The following is a 15,657-nucleotide window of genomic DNA, read 5'->3' as shown; positions in this document are numbered from 1 at the left end:
TTTATGTTGCGCCAGGAGATACAGGACAACAGCTTTCTAATTGAAGTAAGAGAACAGGGGGGAATGTGTATAAAAATTTAGATTTCTCATTTTTTGACATACTGTATTTTCACTGAAAACTGGTACAGGGTAATTCATGCCTCTACGACTGATGGTTAATGAGATAAAGGCCGCATTAGCACTTACAGGACACCCTGTATATCTATATACACCGTATACATAAAACTTTCACTGACGTGAATTGATATGATAACGTTTTGTGGAATGCAAAAACAATGTAGACATTGTTGGAGAATTAGCACTTAGATGAGACATTTAATATATATGAGAATTTATTAGCATTGTTCTCAATGAATTGATTCTGGAAGTAACACTATATATGTAGGAAAAATTGAGCATGGAAACTTTTTGCAGTATTTACTGCAGTTTCCTAAGCCCTCTTTCAAACAATAATAATTTCATCGCATATTTCACCAAAAATGTTTGGAAAGAATATAAATTCTACTATTCATTTTAAAATCAAATTAGAAAAGGAAAAATCAACGAAAAGAAGAGAATTTCGCTATGATAGTTGAACGTCCCAAAAATAATCACGAATCAGGGGAAATATCAGAAATAAAATTTTTATCCGGCACCCGATCAAAACCTTTGAATTTTTTAAATTTGAACCTCTCTTTATCATACCGAAACTCCCACGTAACAATTGAATGAAACATCAGCGTTCAAATTAGATTTTTGCCACTATTTACGTGATAAAATGTCTCAAATAATTTCGGGACTTCAAAAATCAAGAATTTTTAATCATATAGATATCTCAACAAATTTTTATTGAATTGTTACGGAACAAATTTATTTGCATACAATTATAAAGACACAAAAATCTTTCTAATTGACAATTTTTGACGAGAAGAGGCACAAAAATTGTTACAAATTACAATTTTTAAATTGTTTTCTAATAATCATTTTCGGGTGATTCAAGAATAAATTCACCTTTTTTTGACAATTTTTTGTATTTTACAAATGGTAATTATAATTCTCATTCGTTTCGGTGGAACACCAGTGCCGTCTTAACACATGGGCCCACCTGGACATGGCTCGGGGGCCCTCAAGTGCAGAGAGGGCCTCATGAAAATCAATCTAGTTAAAATTTCCGAGTGAAAGCATGTAGATTGGTGGGCAGGCATTTCTAGCAAAGTAGGGACCAGAAATCACTTTACCCTTGGGCCCATGACGGTCCTCTGGAACACCTTAGTATAGCGTGACATAACTATCCTCTAAAACACACTAATAATACCGATAATATTGGGTCCTTAATTGATAACGCTCGTTTAATAGCCTATTTCTTATACCGAAAGGATTAACACGAAAGAATTTGAAACAAAAACTTCCGAGTGTTTTATCTCTATTTTATAGATAAAAGAAGATAAAAAAAAGATTCTTCAGAGGTTACATCATCAGGAAATGTTACACACGGTGGCGATGGTATCTCAAATACTCACCTTAGGAGAAAGTAGCTGCCAATTTTTTTTTTCCGCCTGTACAGACGTGTTATCTCTATGCGTTAAACGTTCTCAGCTAATGATTGCTTTTAGGAACGATGAAAAAAGTCAGGAATTTTTTGCCTTCGGCACCCAATAATAATAATAATAATAATAATTCTTTTCCCTCTGAATTTTTTTTCTTAAAGGTCTTCACAAAAAGGGGTGAATGACCCTCCGAAACCGTTCTCTTACGTAATTGCCTTAGGCTAGGCCATACGACTAGGGCCATTTGCTGAGGGTCACGTAGAGTATGTGTGCGAGAGGCACTAACTTGAAAACTTTTTTTTTGCACATATACACACACACTCTCTCTCTCTCTCTCTCTCTCTGTCGATTTATTTTTTAGAAGCCTAATGGTGTAGGGCTGTTGAAATAAGGCTTGCCAGTTATAACTAAATAGGTTTTTTTGGATGGAAAAAAACTAAGGGGTTTGAAGTTTTGTTATTCCATCGTTTACTGGTAACCAAAATTTTCTTATAATAGTGACGAATACCACTACTACTTTACCCCACACCAATTCAAGTCATATCACCATACAGCAATTGCCTACCGATAGAATCGGGTGGAAGATGGAGGTGCCATCTATCGGTGCTCGCCTCAGGTTCAGTAGAGACAAATGCTGGAATGTTATCGTCTAATTTCGGAACAATACAAGTTCTTTTCCAAAAAAAAACTTCTGGGTCACTATTAGCTTTTCCGAAAAAGCCTCAAGTTGGATCAGTATTTGCAATAATCTTCCCCCACAATAAGAGACAATCGACCAATACACTAAATACACTTTCTTCCAAAAGTTAAGTACGTGACGGCCTATATAACTCAACGACACCACTTTAATCTTGACCTTCTGGATTGAGCGGTTAGTGGAACACAAACAAGCGGTACTCAGGGCGTACCTTCATGTTGAGCCTTCAGTGCACAGTATCGGTAGCAGAAGCGAATTAAAGTCGGTTCAGGCCATTATATAAGCCATCGCGTGTTTAACTTTTGGAAGCCAGTGTACATTACTGCGATATCACCATTAGCAATTCGACAAGCACCGCTGGAACACCATCAACTTCACTGGGGAAAAAACCATTAATACTGCCCGAATTAGTATTAGCTACCTCGAAGAAAAAAATCGACAAATACTGCAGGACTACTCTTACGACCCTTAAAATAGTGACATACACTACTAGACTATTGTTATATGAGCCACCTTCAAAAAAAACAAAAAAAACAAGCGACAAACACTGCTGGACTACTATTAGTATTATTAGCTGTACCGAAAATAGCGACAAGAGCTACTGGGCTGTAATTAGCAGAACACCCTAAAGACCAGGCCTTGCGCTTACAGCAAGGGTCTTAGACAGAGGGTTGGGAGCGCCGGGAAGGGGCGCCTTTCGGACACTCTCCGGTGGCCGTCTTGGCCCGGCACCTCTGACTCTCCCCAGCGCTACCCAACCCGCAAGGGTAAAAGGCTTATATCCCTGGAGGGACAGAGCCTGGGTCGTGACTGGTCTGTCGGGCTACTATTAGCATTATTAGCTATACCGAAAATAGCGACAAGAGCTGCTGGACTACTATTAACATTATTAGCTATCCCAAATATGCAAGCGCTGCTGAACTACTTCTATCTACTTCGAAAACAGTCACAAGCACCTTCTGGCCTACTATTGGCTATATACCGTTAAAAAAAGATAAGTGCTTCTACTACTTTAACCGGATATGCACTACGTAAATTCAGATTTGGCGGATTTATAGCGAATATATATTTTTTCAAAATTAGCATTTAGAGCGAATATTTTTTTCAATATTTCATCACGATCAAGTTGGTGCATTTTTAGCGAATACTTTTCGCTCGTCAATTGAGTTGCCCCACAGCCGATGTACCACTGCACTAGAACCGACTAAAAATAGAATAATGGTAGTTGAACGTCAACGAACATGGTCTATACTAATCGTAAATAATTTCTATTCGCCGATTATGTGAGTCTGAAATCAAGAGTATGATGATAGATTTTTACGTAAAAATAAAGGAGAATTACGATACTTCACTTTCTTTTATCGTATATTCGGCGATTCTCTTGAATGATATTGAAGCCCAATCGATCAATCTTCCAAAGATTTGTTTGTTATTTTCAACAAAAAGTGTGCGTAAAAAATAGACAATTAGAGCTCTCAAAAAGTTAAATTGAGCAAATCCAGAGCTGCTTTTTACACACATTTCTTTTTCTCAAGTCAGAGATGATGATGTAGGTAATGATGGTGATGAGTGCATCTAATAACAATCTACCCAAGACGCTTTTGCTCTATTTATTGTTCTAATGAACAGCCTAATGCCTATTTTTTTTTTCGGCCCGAGCCCAGTCAGGCCTTAACTCTCCAGTACTTTAACTCCACCCCCTGAAGTAAATAGCCGTAATCAAAGAATAATTTACTCGCTCGGCCATTGTAGTAGAAACGCCAATAAGGCCATGTGGTCTGTTCGGATCTATTTTCTTTTCTATTCTGATTTCGCTTTGGATGATGGATACCGTATAATTTTTTTTTTTTTTGGTGGTTTGAATTCCAAGTAAAGTAAAATAAAATTGATTGTTGGATAGACGTTAAATTGCTGTGTGTTTGAGATAATGTTTTTCTTCTTATTTCAAATCGATTGATGTGTGACCAAACTGACCCATTGAAGAGTTCTTTTCTAAAGATTTTTTTCCCACACTTTAAAAATTTAATTTTTTTTAAAGAAATTCAGGATTCAAATATATCGATATGTGGAAAATATCAGATCATTGGGCTTGTGAAATATACAGGGTGTTTCAAAAAGAATCACCTGATTTGAAATGCGTATATTACGAAAAATATTGAACACATAGACACTTAAGATTAATTTTATATTACATGGCTAATCATAAAGTTTTTTTTATAAACCAAATTCAATACGTCCACCTCGGGATGCACGGCGTATGTCTATACGGTAGTCAAATTCGTCCCAAACCTTTGCGAGCATGTTTGCATCCACTGCTCCCACGGCTGCTGTTATGTGTATCTTCAGTTCGGCTAATGTAGCTGGAAGGGGAGGCACATAAACGAAGTCTTTTATAAACCCCCACAAGAAGAAGAAATCGCACACCGTGAGGTCCGGCGATCTTGGAGGCCAGTGATGTTTAACTGAATCGTCAGGTCCCCGTGCGGCCGATCCGTCGTTTAGGAATGCGATTGTTAAAAAATTCTGGAACGTACAAGCTCCAGTATGGTGGTGCCCCGTTCTGCTGGAACATCCGAATCGGTTTCTTACTGTGGGGAAAGCCAATCTTGACAAACACTGAAGTGGCGCCCGAAGGAAGATTGTTAGCGCTACCTGTCGACAACTGCGTGAAACTCGAGATTTCCCCTCTTTCTACTTATACATTATTCGATCAAAACGTATTAAAAACTGAATAGTTATGATTTTTCTAAATCGGATGATTCTATTTGAAACACCCCGTATATAAAGTATATCAATATCTAAAATTTAGCCTTAAAACCTTTTATATCGGATCGGCGTTGAAACTATTCAACTAAAAATTCTATCAGTTTTTAAGGATCAATTGTCATTACTCGGCTAATTTCTGAACCATGTGAAAATAATTTATAAAAATTTTAAAATCAATTTGTTTCTTCTTCCAGCAGGCGATGACGGAATTTGAAAAATTAAAAAGGACTCTCTTGAAAAAAGGAGAACTTTTCGAAGATCCAGATTTTCCAGCTATTCAGACATCCGTCTTTTACCACCAAACCCCACCTTTCCAGTTCGTATGGAAACGACCAAAGGTATGTCTAAATGGTTTATGTGTAACATTATTTATTTATCAGAATGAAGGATGTCTTAAAATTCGGGTACTTAACATAATTGGCTGAAACCTTGAAAAATTGACGTCACGTAGCGTCACATCAGAACCATCCTCCTATCAATGGCTAATGGTATGCAATCGAATGATACCAAAAGAAAACTATCTTGGCTATTAGATATAAATGTTTATAGGGTCTTGAGAATCTTGCATGTATTGATACGTTTTCTACAAGGAATTCATCTAAAACGAATAGAATTTAATGTTTTCAATAGTTAATTCTAAATTAACTTTGGTCAATTCCGGTTGTAAGAGAATTATTATTATTACAGTCAAATTCGGTTAAAATGGCATCAAAGATTCCACGAAATTGTAACGGAGAGATCGGCTTGCGTTTGTGCCTCGAAGATGGGAACCACAGAAAACTAACTTCAGCAGACCACCATTGTGGCTACGGTAGAGTTCGAACCCGTGTCTTCGCGAAATCTCAGTTTTGTGCCTTCTTGCTCGCTGGTAGTCTTTCGGTGCTTAGTGTTTCGGGTGTCGCATCGCTCTTCCACCATGGCTCAAACCCTCTGAGTAACCAGATTATATCCCTTATGGGGGCAGAGCGGGGATCATGGTTGGTTTCTGGTCCTCGCGATGCGAATCCGTCCGATGACCACTCGATCGCCACAACGACCATTGATTTATTTACACTATGTTTCACGTTACAGTAGTCAGATTATTCTAGATACGGGCATCTTTCGTTATGTCGCGTGACGTTCACGCATTATTGACCAATGCAGATGGACGGTGACAGTGTCACCAAGATCGTTTCTAGGCTTTCTCTCTTTCTCTCTCACTCTTTATTTATATATTTACATTCTCCCAAGCAAGGACAGATATCGGGGGCATTTGCCCGTCAAGATGTGGTCCATTGTGTGTAAAATTTACTTATAGATGTGTCGTGTCCCTTTCTTCAGTGACTGAAAACCCGTCATTTTAAATTGGTTTGTTTATTCGCTTTTTCGCATACAAAGCAAATATTTCGGCCGTGTTTTTGTGTCGTTGAATTATTCATTGCACGTGAGGACATCTCCGAAAGAAAGAAGAATAAATCATTTTTACTGTTGTCTTTTTGATGGCACGATTGTTATAGGAACGCCATTCAAAAACATTCATTTGGTCTTCGTTTTTGTTAGTGAAAATATTACGAGTAATTCTGAATTATTGTTGAATTATTTTTATTTCATTGATCATGAAATCAGTCTTCAAAGACTTGAGCACGCAAGTTTTGGAGGAATACTTTGTTATATTTCTTCAATATTAACTTTTACGTATACAAACAGGATTCACTTGACCATGTCTCTTCATAACGTTACATGTATCATTCTTATATGCAGTCGGGCAAGACATTAATTTGACACTAGCTATTATCCATACTAACAATCATGTCCAGTTAGATATGGTTTGTGTGTTGATACCATAAGATGCTGGATAGCTTTTACATTCCTCTAGATCAGGAATTATTAACCGGGGATCCACGAAGTTTTTTGAGAAAACGCATGGGCCACATTTAACCTTCGGGGTTTATTGTCGTGGCCCGCTGACCATTTTTAGAAAATGATTGAAAATATTGAAAGATGATTAATTCTAGAATAATTGAAAGAAATAATTTCGGAATTAGTGAAAGAAATAATTCCAGAATAAATTTATGAAAATTCAGAGTTAAGGGGGAAAAAATAATTCCAGAATTGATCAATATTCAGAATTTCTAAAAGAGATAATTTCAGAAAAAAAGAAAAATTATAATTTTCGAAACAAATAACTTCAGAATTAGTGAAAAAAAAATAACTTATGAATCAATGAGAGAAATAACTTCATAATGTGTGATAGACATTATTGCACAATTGATAAAAAATAACTAACAAGTTCAGAAATAATTAAAATTGATAATTAATGAAATAAATAATTTTAGAACAAATAAAATTCCTCAGTTTTTTGCACCTGTTTGACTGGGACCCTAATTGGCCCTTCCACTACGATTCCACTATTTCACTGTAAATTACATGAATGAGCCCATGTAAGCACTTTGCCTGCATTTTCACAAACTGCCTAGTTTTCACGGATACTGTGATGCTTAGCCAGAAAGCCGACAATCATCCATATCATGGAAAATCTGACAAATCACTCGCTCAGCCGGTGGCAGGTAACGACTGATGCATTTTCAGAATACGTGCAGCGCGCGACAATTGCCTTCATTAGATACGCTCGATTGATGCCAGAAGTACGAAATGGTCACAATAGTTCGTCTCGACTGTCAGAAGATTAAGTTTTTCGTGACATCGTGCGCTTGATCTTAGCCCATCCGTATGATCATAATCATGCTCTATAATTACGTCATATCTTTGGTATGCTTTACATACGCATGTAAATGATGATAATCGTGATAAAGTTTTTGATTGTCCCGTCCCGTAAAAAAAATAAATCAAGATGATTTATCGGTAAAAATAGAGATCAAACGACTCATTTAGGTGACCGTGATTATGAATGTAGCACAGTGTAAATGAGTACGCGCAATTAGTGTTATTAGGTGCGCATGCGTCTTTTTATGAATCCCAAAGATGATGTATACATGCAGGTATTTTTTTTAAGGCCAAGGAAGCTTCATTACCCTCAGGGAAAATAATTTCAAGGTAGAATTTCGGGTCGGGCACGTACGGAGGCCTCATGCACCGCAAGAGGCCACGCCCTGACATATCTACTAATGAAAGGCATAGCACATACATAAACTATTTCCGCGTTGGATTCTGGTCGAGCGACTTCCAGTGAATCTTCTGAGCCATTAAAGGCAGGAGAGGGAAAATGGAAATCATTGGAATTATTACACTGACATCATAATAATAATAATAATAAAAAAGACTCGAATCATCATGACCTTTGAATGACCCACGAACAATCACCACGACCTTACACTTTTTTATTATGGGAACCGACTCGTCATTCGAGGTACGTTATTGTTAAATACACATCAAAATGTTTTGCTTTTGCTGTGTATTGTGATGGTCATTTCCCTCCTTAAAGATACATTCAGTCATTTTGTAACAGTTCCACTATTTAGACACACTTAAACTTCTCTAGGACTGACCTTCATCTAATGGCCTCATTAACATCAATTATCACCGACGCCATCATATTGCCACATTGTAAGCTGTCTAATGGCTATTGACAATACAAAGGTAAATTGGAATGATGTGTTCTTACTGCATAGCCTTCGTTAAGTTTGATTAATGTCAATTTAGCCAATTTTATCAATGCAAATACAGAAATAAATGAGCATTTGAAAAAATGGTTCATAGTTAGGATGACTATACGACCCATATTTCACGGAATATTCTCCTATTCAGGGCCTCAATCAGATATTTTTCCGCCAGAGCAAATATAATTTTTGGCCCCCCCCCCACCACTTTAAAATTCGATAATTTTATAACGGTGTTCTTTTTTTGTTTCCACCTATAACTGCCGTCCTCCCAATTTTTTCCACTCTGGCCAGTTGCTCCTCCCTGCCCCTATTTTCTAGTAATTTAAGGCTGCCCGATTTTTTTAAATCATAATGTCCCGTTTCATTTACGAAGCTTACTTGAATTTGTAATCTTTACTGAAATCACATGGGTGAAGATGATTTTCGTAACAAAGATCATCATCGTTCAACATCATGATAATTGTAACCGTAAACACACACATATCTCTCTCTCTGTCATGTTCAACACTTTTTTTTTTTTGCCTGAAATACATTTTAACTCAGTGCGTTTTGCAGTAGTCCTTCATTTCTAGCATTGGCATCATTTCTAGCAATTTTGGCGACAATTGGCGATATCCTGTATTTTCTCGCACCTACGAACTCAAAATTTCCCATACTCTTCTTGGGGTGACAACCCATTACGTATTATAAAAAAAGTATTTTTAGGCTGTTTTTGTGTCAAATTTACATCCATAATTCTACTTATATTCTTCAGACCAGGCCAGCGCATTCGGGTTCCCCCTGCACCTCTGTGCAGTCAAATATTTTATTCCCCCCTCCCTCATGTCCAACCCAACTTCAAGGATATCCAAGTTATAGCATACTTGATTCTTTGTTTCATGTTAATTCATGTATTTGTATATATATATATACCATTTTTAGTGTATTTTCAAAAGCCAGGGCCGTCATTTCTGGAGGGCGCCCCCCCCCCCTAAATGACGGGCCTGCCTTGGGCAAGACTTTTTGGGCCCTTTTATGTATAGCATTCTTTGATACCGAGGCGTACGCAAAGGTAGAAGGGCATGGAGAGCCTGTCCCCTCCCCTTAAGAGACGATCAAAATTATAAATATCCGTTAACAGTTGTGTAAAAAATTAAAATATCGATAGAAGAGATGCCAATTTCGTCATCCGAATGGGGCCACCGAGAATCTGTTGGCTTCTGCTCTGTTTTTCTACGCGAGGAAAAAGGCCCTGCTCATAGGGTAATTGGCCTAATGTGATGAGACAAACTCTACTGTAATGGTTCCAGTGTCCAAAACATTTGGATACACAGTTTATCTGTGCTTTTCGAAAATTGAAAAGCGGAAGAAGGGCGTATGAGATTTCCACAGCGAATGCGGCCTCGAAATATTGTCTGTAAAATTTTAAAATTGCAACATAAGCCCTTCTTCGAGACACCCATTTCATATAACAATTTCATAAATTGTTTTACTTCCTAAAAATGGACTAAAGACCGAAACATTCTGTTTTCATTTTTTAGGAGCTTAGTTCATGTCCAGTTTTTATCCACGATGGTTCATCTCAGTGTGACATAACTCCGGGTAAATTAGGTAAATTGATATAAATTTATATTTTTAATTATTTATTTCATATCATGTACAGTGTGTCCCATAAAATCTGTATAGGGTGCAATATACTGTAATAACGAATTCTGGATGTTTAAAAACCAATTAAAAAAAACAATGAAAGATTCACAGTAAATGTAGGAAAAATGATGATACTCACATGTATAATCATGCAAAAAATATGCGATAATCTCAACAGAAAGATCTAATTGCACATTTATTTACGTACTTCGTATACGGGGTGTCCCATAAGTTCGTAAACAGTTTAAAAAATCATAAAAAATTGCAGTAATTGATATATTTGAATGTGGTTGCGAAAAAGTCATTCTTACGAAGGATTATTGTTTTGGTACAGAAAAAATTATTCGTTCAAATTTTTGTCGATGGATGGCGCTGCAGGAAAACAAATCACAAAATTTTGTGCCTGAATCTTTCTTCATTATATTCTGTCCCAAACGCTCGTTAAACTTCAGCCGACAATTCATGGTGGAGACAAGTCAACTTCACCAACAGTGCTTCCTTCATCCACCAATGTCAACATCGCAATGAAAACCTTATGTAAGCACCAGTAACAGGAAATTAAGAAATGATCTGTTTATTCTGCACCCTGCATTTTATAGGTTTATGAATTGCATATTTCCCCAGTGATCTGCTTTATCATTTGTCGATAGATGGCAGCGCTCTCTATCGACAAATCACGAATATTTGAACTTACTTTTTCGGTACCAAAAAGTAATCCTCATTCGTAAGAAGGACTTTCTCGCAACCACATTCAAATATAAAAATTACTTCAATTTTTTAACCCTTAACTGGTCTGGTAGCAGTGAGGTACGTGCATAAACAAATAGTATGGGGGAGGGGAAGGATCTATCAGACCCCACTAGACAAGTTAATGGTCTAGTGGGGAACGAACTTTGGTTTACGGACTTGTGTATCGTCAACAGTATTCCCTGTATGGGAAGCACATGAATAAATGAGCAAAGAGATCTTTCTGTTGGGATTATCGCATATTTTTCGCATGATTATAACATGCGAGAATCATCATTTTTTTGTATATTTACTCTTACATTGGTTTTTATGGATTTTTAAATATCGCGAATTTGTTTCTATATTGCACCCTACATACTACAACGGGACCCTTGAACAAGGAGTTTCAGAGTGGCCTAGGCCAAGAATTTTTGCGGTATTATCTGGTGACTGTATTGATGAAATAAAACCCCGTTTCTGTCCTTGCTGAAGTTTTTAAATTATATCCGTCATTTCGGTAATATGTAAGATAATTGTTTAACCTTAATAATATTTATTATACATTAGAGCTAATATGTATATTTCTCTTCCTCGTAGAGCCATTAGCGAGGTTTTACGAGATCCTAAGGTCAGGTGTTCAGTTTGATCTTCCGATTGGAAATTTTGATTTTCGAATTAACTCGGGGAGGAAGGGGGGGGGGTGCTTTGATCCGTGCTACAACATACTGTGGGTGTTCAGTATTCACAGGAGACTGGGCTCCGACGTCACTGGACTGGCAAAGGTTCCACGGAAAGTACAGAAGTCTAGGCGTAGGAAAAAAAAAATCAAAATGTTAAGGGAGGTATATAGTGACGTGTATATTTATGCTGATATAGTATATGACTTTGTGCTGATATATTTATTGTTCAATAGGTGATTTCTGGTTGGTGTCAGCCCTGGGTTGTTTGAGCCTAACCAAGGGACTTTTGTACAGAGTAGTTCCTGCAGATCAAACCTTCGACTGTCCGCCAGCGTCACCGCTCGATTCCGAATATGCCGGGATATTTAGATTCAGGTTATGGTGGTGCGGAGAATGGCAAGAGGTTCTCGTCGACGACAGGTTGCCAACCGTCAATGGAAAGCTCGTCTTCGTCCATTCGCAACACACGAATCAGTTCTGGGCAGCGCTACTGGAAAAAGCCTACGCCAAGTAAAAATATCAACGCTTTCGTGCACCCTTTCTTAAACATGAATTTTATTAAATTTTTTCAACATATTGACTCGTATTTTCAGGTTGCATGGATCGTACGAGGCATTGAAATATGCATGTGCTCAAGACGGACTCGCTGACTTAATGGGAGGCATTACAGAATCTTTCAACATTAGGCAGGACCCGTCCTCTTGTATGAGAGTGCTCAGTGGATTGCTCAAAACTACCTCCATACTAACCAGCGTCGTCAACCAACAAGGCAAAGTAAGAAAAGCTACAAACCTTGAAAATAAATACCTAATAATTTAGTCTATAAATACCATACTCTATCAAGTTGACCCTTTGATCAGTCAGTCTAATAACATTCCTTTTGTATAAGGAATGTAATTAGACAACAATATAACAATATCCATTGGACAATGTTAAGAAACTGCCTTTAAACGCCAACTTCTTATTTTAAATTTATTTCACAGGCAAGAAACCAACCCGACAAACTTGCTAATGGCATACTTCTTGGTACAAATTATAGAGTTTCTTGTATTGAAAAGGTAAGGCTTTTTCACATGATTTCATATTACTTTTTTAGAAGTGTAACAGTCATAATCTCATTCTTAGTGAGACATCATCAATAGTTAATGAACGGTTACCAATCAGTCTATGGTAGTGTCTTTCAATTAGCATTAAATACAAATACAAATACAAATACAACGCCACAACAGGCAAAATGCCCAACGAGGTGGCTGATAAAAAGATGCCCATAAAAATATGGTTGTCATATGTTTCAAAAATACAGCAACCCAATTAAAAATGCAATTAACACAAATTATAAACAATATATACACATGATAAAATATTATACAATGCCCATAAAGATTACTTATGGTTGTCTTATTCTAAGAATGGATAGCTTCTCGATTTACCCCAACATGTTTATCGTATTTCTTTTTAAACGTGTCAATTGTGTTACAATTTACTACCTCCGGGGGTAAGCTATTCCATTTATTAACAACCCTATTGGAGAAAAATTCCCTGCGACACCATAACCTTGCATTGTCCCTCACCAATCGATACTGGTGTCCCCTTGTAAAAGCAGTCGATTGGCGGTGTACTAAAAGTTCATGGTCCATCCTATCCATCCCATTGAAAATTTTGAACACTTCGATCATATCTCCTCGACACCTGCGTTCATCCAATGTAAACATATTCAAAAAATGAAGTCTTTCTTCATAACTCAAGCCCTGTGTGCCAATAAGGACACGCGTAGCTCTTCTCTGCACCCCTTCAACCAAGTCTATGTCCCTCTGTAGGTATGGTCTCCAAAACCTTACAGCATACTCCAGTCCAGGACGAACTAAGCCTCGAAAAAGAGGAAGAATGACTTTAGGAGAACGCGAAGAGACCTTTTTGAAAATGAGACCAAGCATTCTATTCGCTTTTTTGACAACCGCTGAACAATGTTCAGAAAACTTAAGTCGCTCGTCAATGAGAATTCCCAAATCGGTGACTCTAGTTGCATCCGGGATAGTGACACCATTCAACTCGTAAGAGAACCGTTGGTTGTTCGAACCAAAATGAGCGACCATGCACTTATCTACGCTAAACGTCATGCTCCATTCATTTGCCCATGCTGCAATCTTGTTTAAGTTGGTCTGGAGCAACTCCCTATCGCTTTCATTCCCGATTACCCCCATTAGCTTCACATCATCTGCGAATTTGCTAGTAATTCCATCGATACCCTGATCGAGTTTATCGATAAAAAGTGAAAAAAGTATGGGGCCAAGGACACTTCCCTGAGGAACTCCACTTGTGACGTCTGTCCAACCAGAGAATTCCCCGTTCACCATAACTCGTTGCGACCTATCTCTTAACCACGATTCTATCCAATTCAGCAAGTTGCCCCCTATTCCAATCTCGTGTAAACGCTTCAAGAGTTTGCCATGTTGGACCCGATCGAATGCCTTCTGGAAATCAAGGTAAACAACGTCGACATTTTTGCTCTTACCCAAAGCCTTAGTCACGTAATCATAGAAGCAAAGGAGGTTAGTTACACATGACTTCCCCTTCCTGAACCCATGCTGATTATCCGACAATACATTATTCTCGTCTATCCACTTCACAAACTGCCTTTTGATGATAATTTCCAAAATTTTCGAGAGGGAGCTCGTCAAACTCACTGGACGATAATTAGACACCACTTCTCTACTACCCTTCTTAAATATCGGAACAACGTTAGCCAGTTTCCAATCTCTCGGGACGATACCCTCAGCAACACTACTCCTGTATATCTGTGCGACTGGCCCCAACAATTCATTAGCACCTTCCCTGAGAACCCTGGGATAGATATCATCTGGTCCTGGTGCTTTGCTTGCACATACATTTCTTAGAAGATTTAGGACCTCCACGTCTTCCACTTGAATATCGTTGAGCGTTTTATTACCCCATGCAACACCCGTATATCGAATATCATTATCTCCATTAAAAACCGACGCGAAAAAGTCATTGAAAGCACTACACATGCCTACATTGCTCTCTACTTTTGAGCCTCCTATTGAGAGGGGGCCAACTGTCCCCTTACATCCATTATTGACGTATCGAAAAAATGATTTTGGGTCAGAGCCAATGTTATCTGCCAACCTAGATTCAACTTGCTTTTTACTATCCCTTATCGCTTTCTTCAACAGTCTTCTTTTATCAGTAAACAATGATAGGTCACCTCGTCCACTTTTATACTCTCTGAATGCTCTTTTCTTTTCAAGATAAAGGTTCCGCACGCTATCCGTGAACCATAGAGGGTGTGATGTACAAACACGCTTTTTTCGAACAAAGGGTATGACGTCGTGCAAAACAGAGGACAGCTTCGTACTAAATTCTTCCCATTGACTTACCACCCCTACTGATTCCAACCGGTCTTTGAAAACTTCCGCTAACCTTCTTCGCAAAACATCAAAGTTAGTTCTCCGAAAACAAGGAACCAATCTTTTGTTATCAACCTTACCCGAGGAAAAGTTACAGTGAAATCTGACGATACGATGATCACTGGAAGAAAACTCTTCCCCCACCGAAACATGTTCAACTAGATCCTCAGAACTAGTAAGAACTAAATCCAAAATAGCAGTACCCCTAGTGGCTTCTGATACATGCTGATACAAAAAATTTTCGAGCACCAACTTAAGAAAGTCTCTTTCATACTGATTTCCAGATGAAAGGTTCTCCCAATCAATACCCGGGTAATTGAAATCCCCTAGTATGAGAACCCTCTTTCGCTTACACATGTAGGAAATTTCATCGTGCATTTTGGCGATGTAGTTTTGATCCCTATTCGGTGGATTGTAACAAACCCCAACAATAAGCTTATGACGTCTTTTGTTCTCAAGTTCAACCCATATGGTTTCAATATCACTTCTCTGTACGTTACACTCTCTAGCCTTCAAACATGATTTCACGTATATCAACACTCCACCCCCTTTCCTATCAGATCTATTTCTCAAAAAAGTATCGTATCCGGAGATGTGTAAGAAAGATTCATC

The 15,657-nt window shown here is 38.0% G+C and overlaps 1 protein-coding gene across 6 annotated transcripts in view; it reads left to right on the top strand.

Annotated features, from left to right (window-relative positions):
• The window catches only part of CalpC (calpain C), a 44,122-nt gene that overhangs the window by 10,530 nt on the left and 17,935 nt on the right, over window positions 1-15,657 (top strand). For 4 of the 6 annotated variants that reach the window (XR_016194159.1, XM_089245037.1, XM_089245034.1 and 1 more), the window contains exons 2-6: window positions 5,184-5,327; window positions 10,109-10,178; window positions 11,854-12,130; window positions 12,214-12,394; window positions 12,604-12,678. Coding sequence is in view for 5 of the 6 variants with exons in the window: in XM_089245034.1 (XP_089101160.1) it covers window positions 5,184-5,327; window positions 10,109-10,178; window positions 11,854-12,130; window positions 12,214-12,394; window positions 12,604-12,678 (747 nt within the window). In the remaining variant the exon portion in view is untranslated. The remainder of the gene's footprint in view (window positions 1-5,183; window positions 5,328-10,108; window positions 10,179-11,853; window positions 12,131-12,213; window positions 12,395-12,603; window positions 12,679-15,657) is intronic. The other 2 variants (XM_089245038.1, XM_089245036.1) reach the window with 1 other exon arrangement.

Source organism: Pholcus phalangioides, unplaced genomic scaffold (genome assembly GCF_987345545.1).
Source record: "Pholcus phalangioides strain wild (caught in Gottingen) unplaced genomic scaffold, Ppha-v1.0 ptg000015l_1, whole genome shotgun sequence".
In the NCBI taxonomy this organism is placed as follows: Eukaryota; Metazoa; Arthropoda; class Arachnida; order Araneae; family Pholcidae; genus Pholcus; species Pholcus phalangioides.
This window is presented reverse-complemented; position numbering and strand designations above follow the sequence as displayed.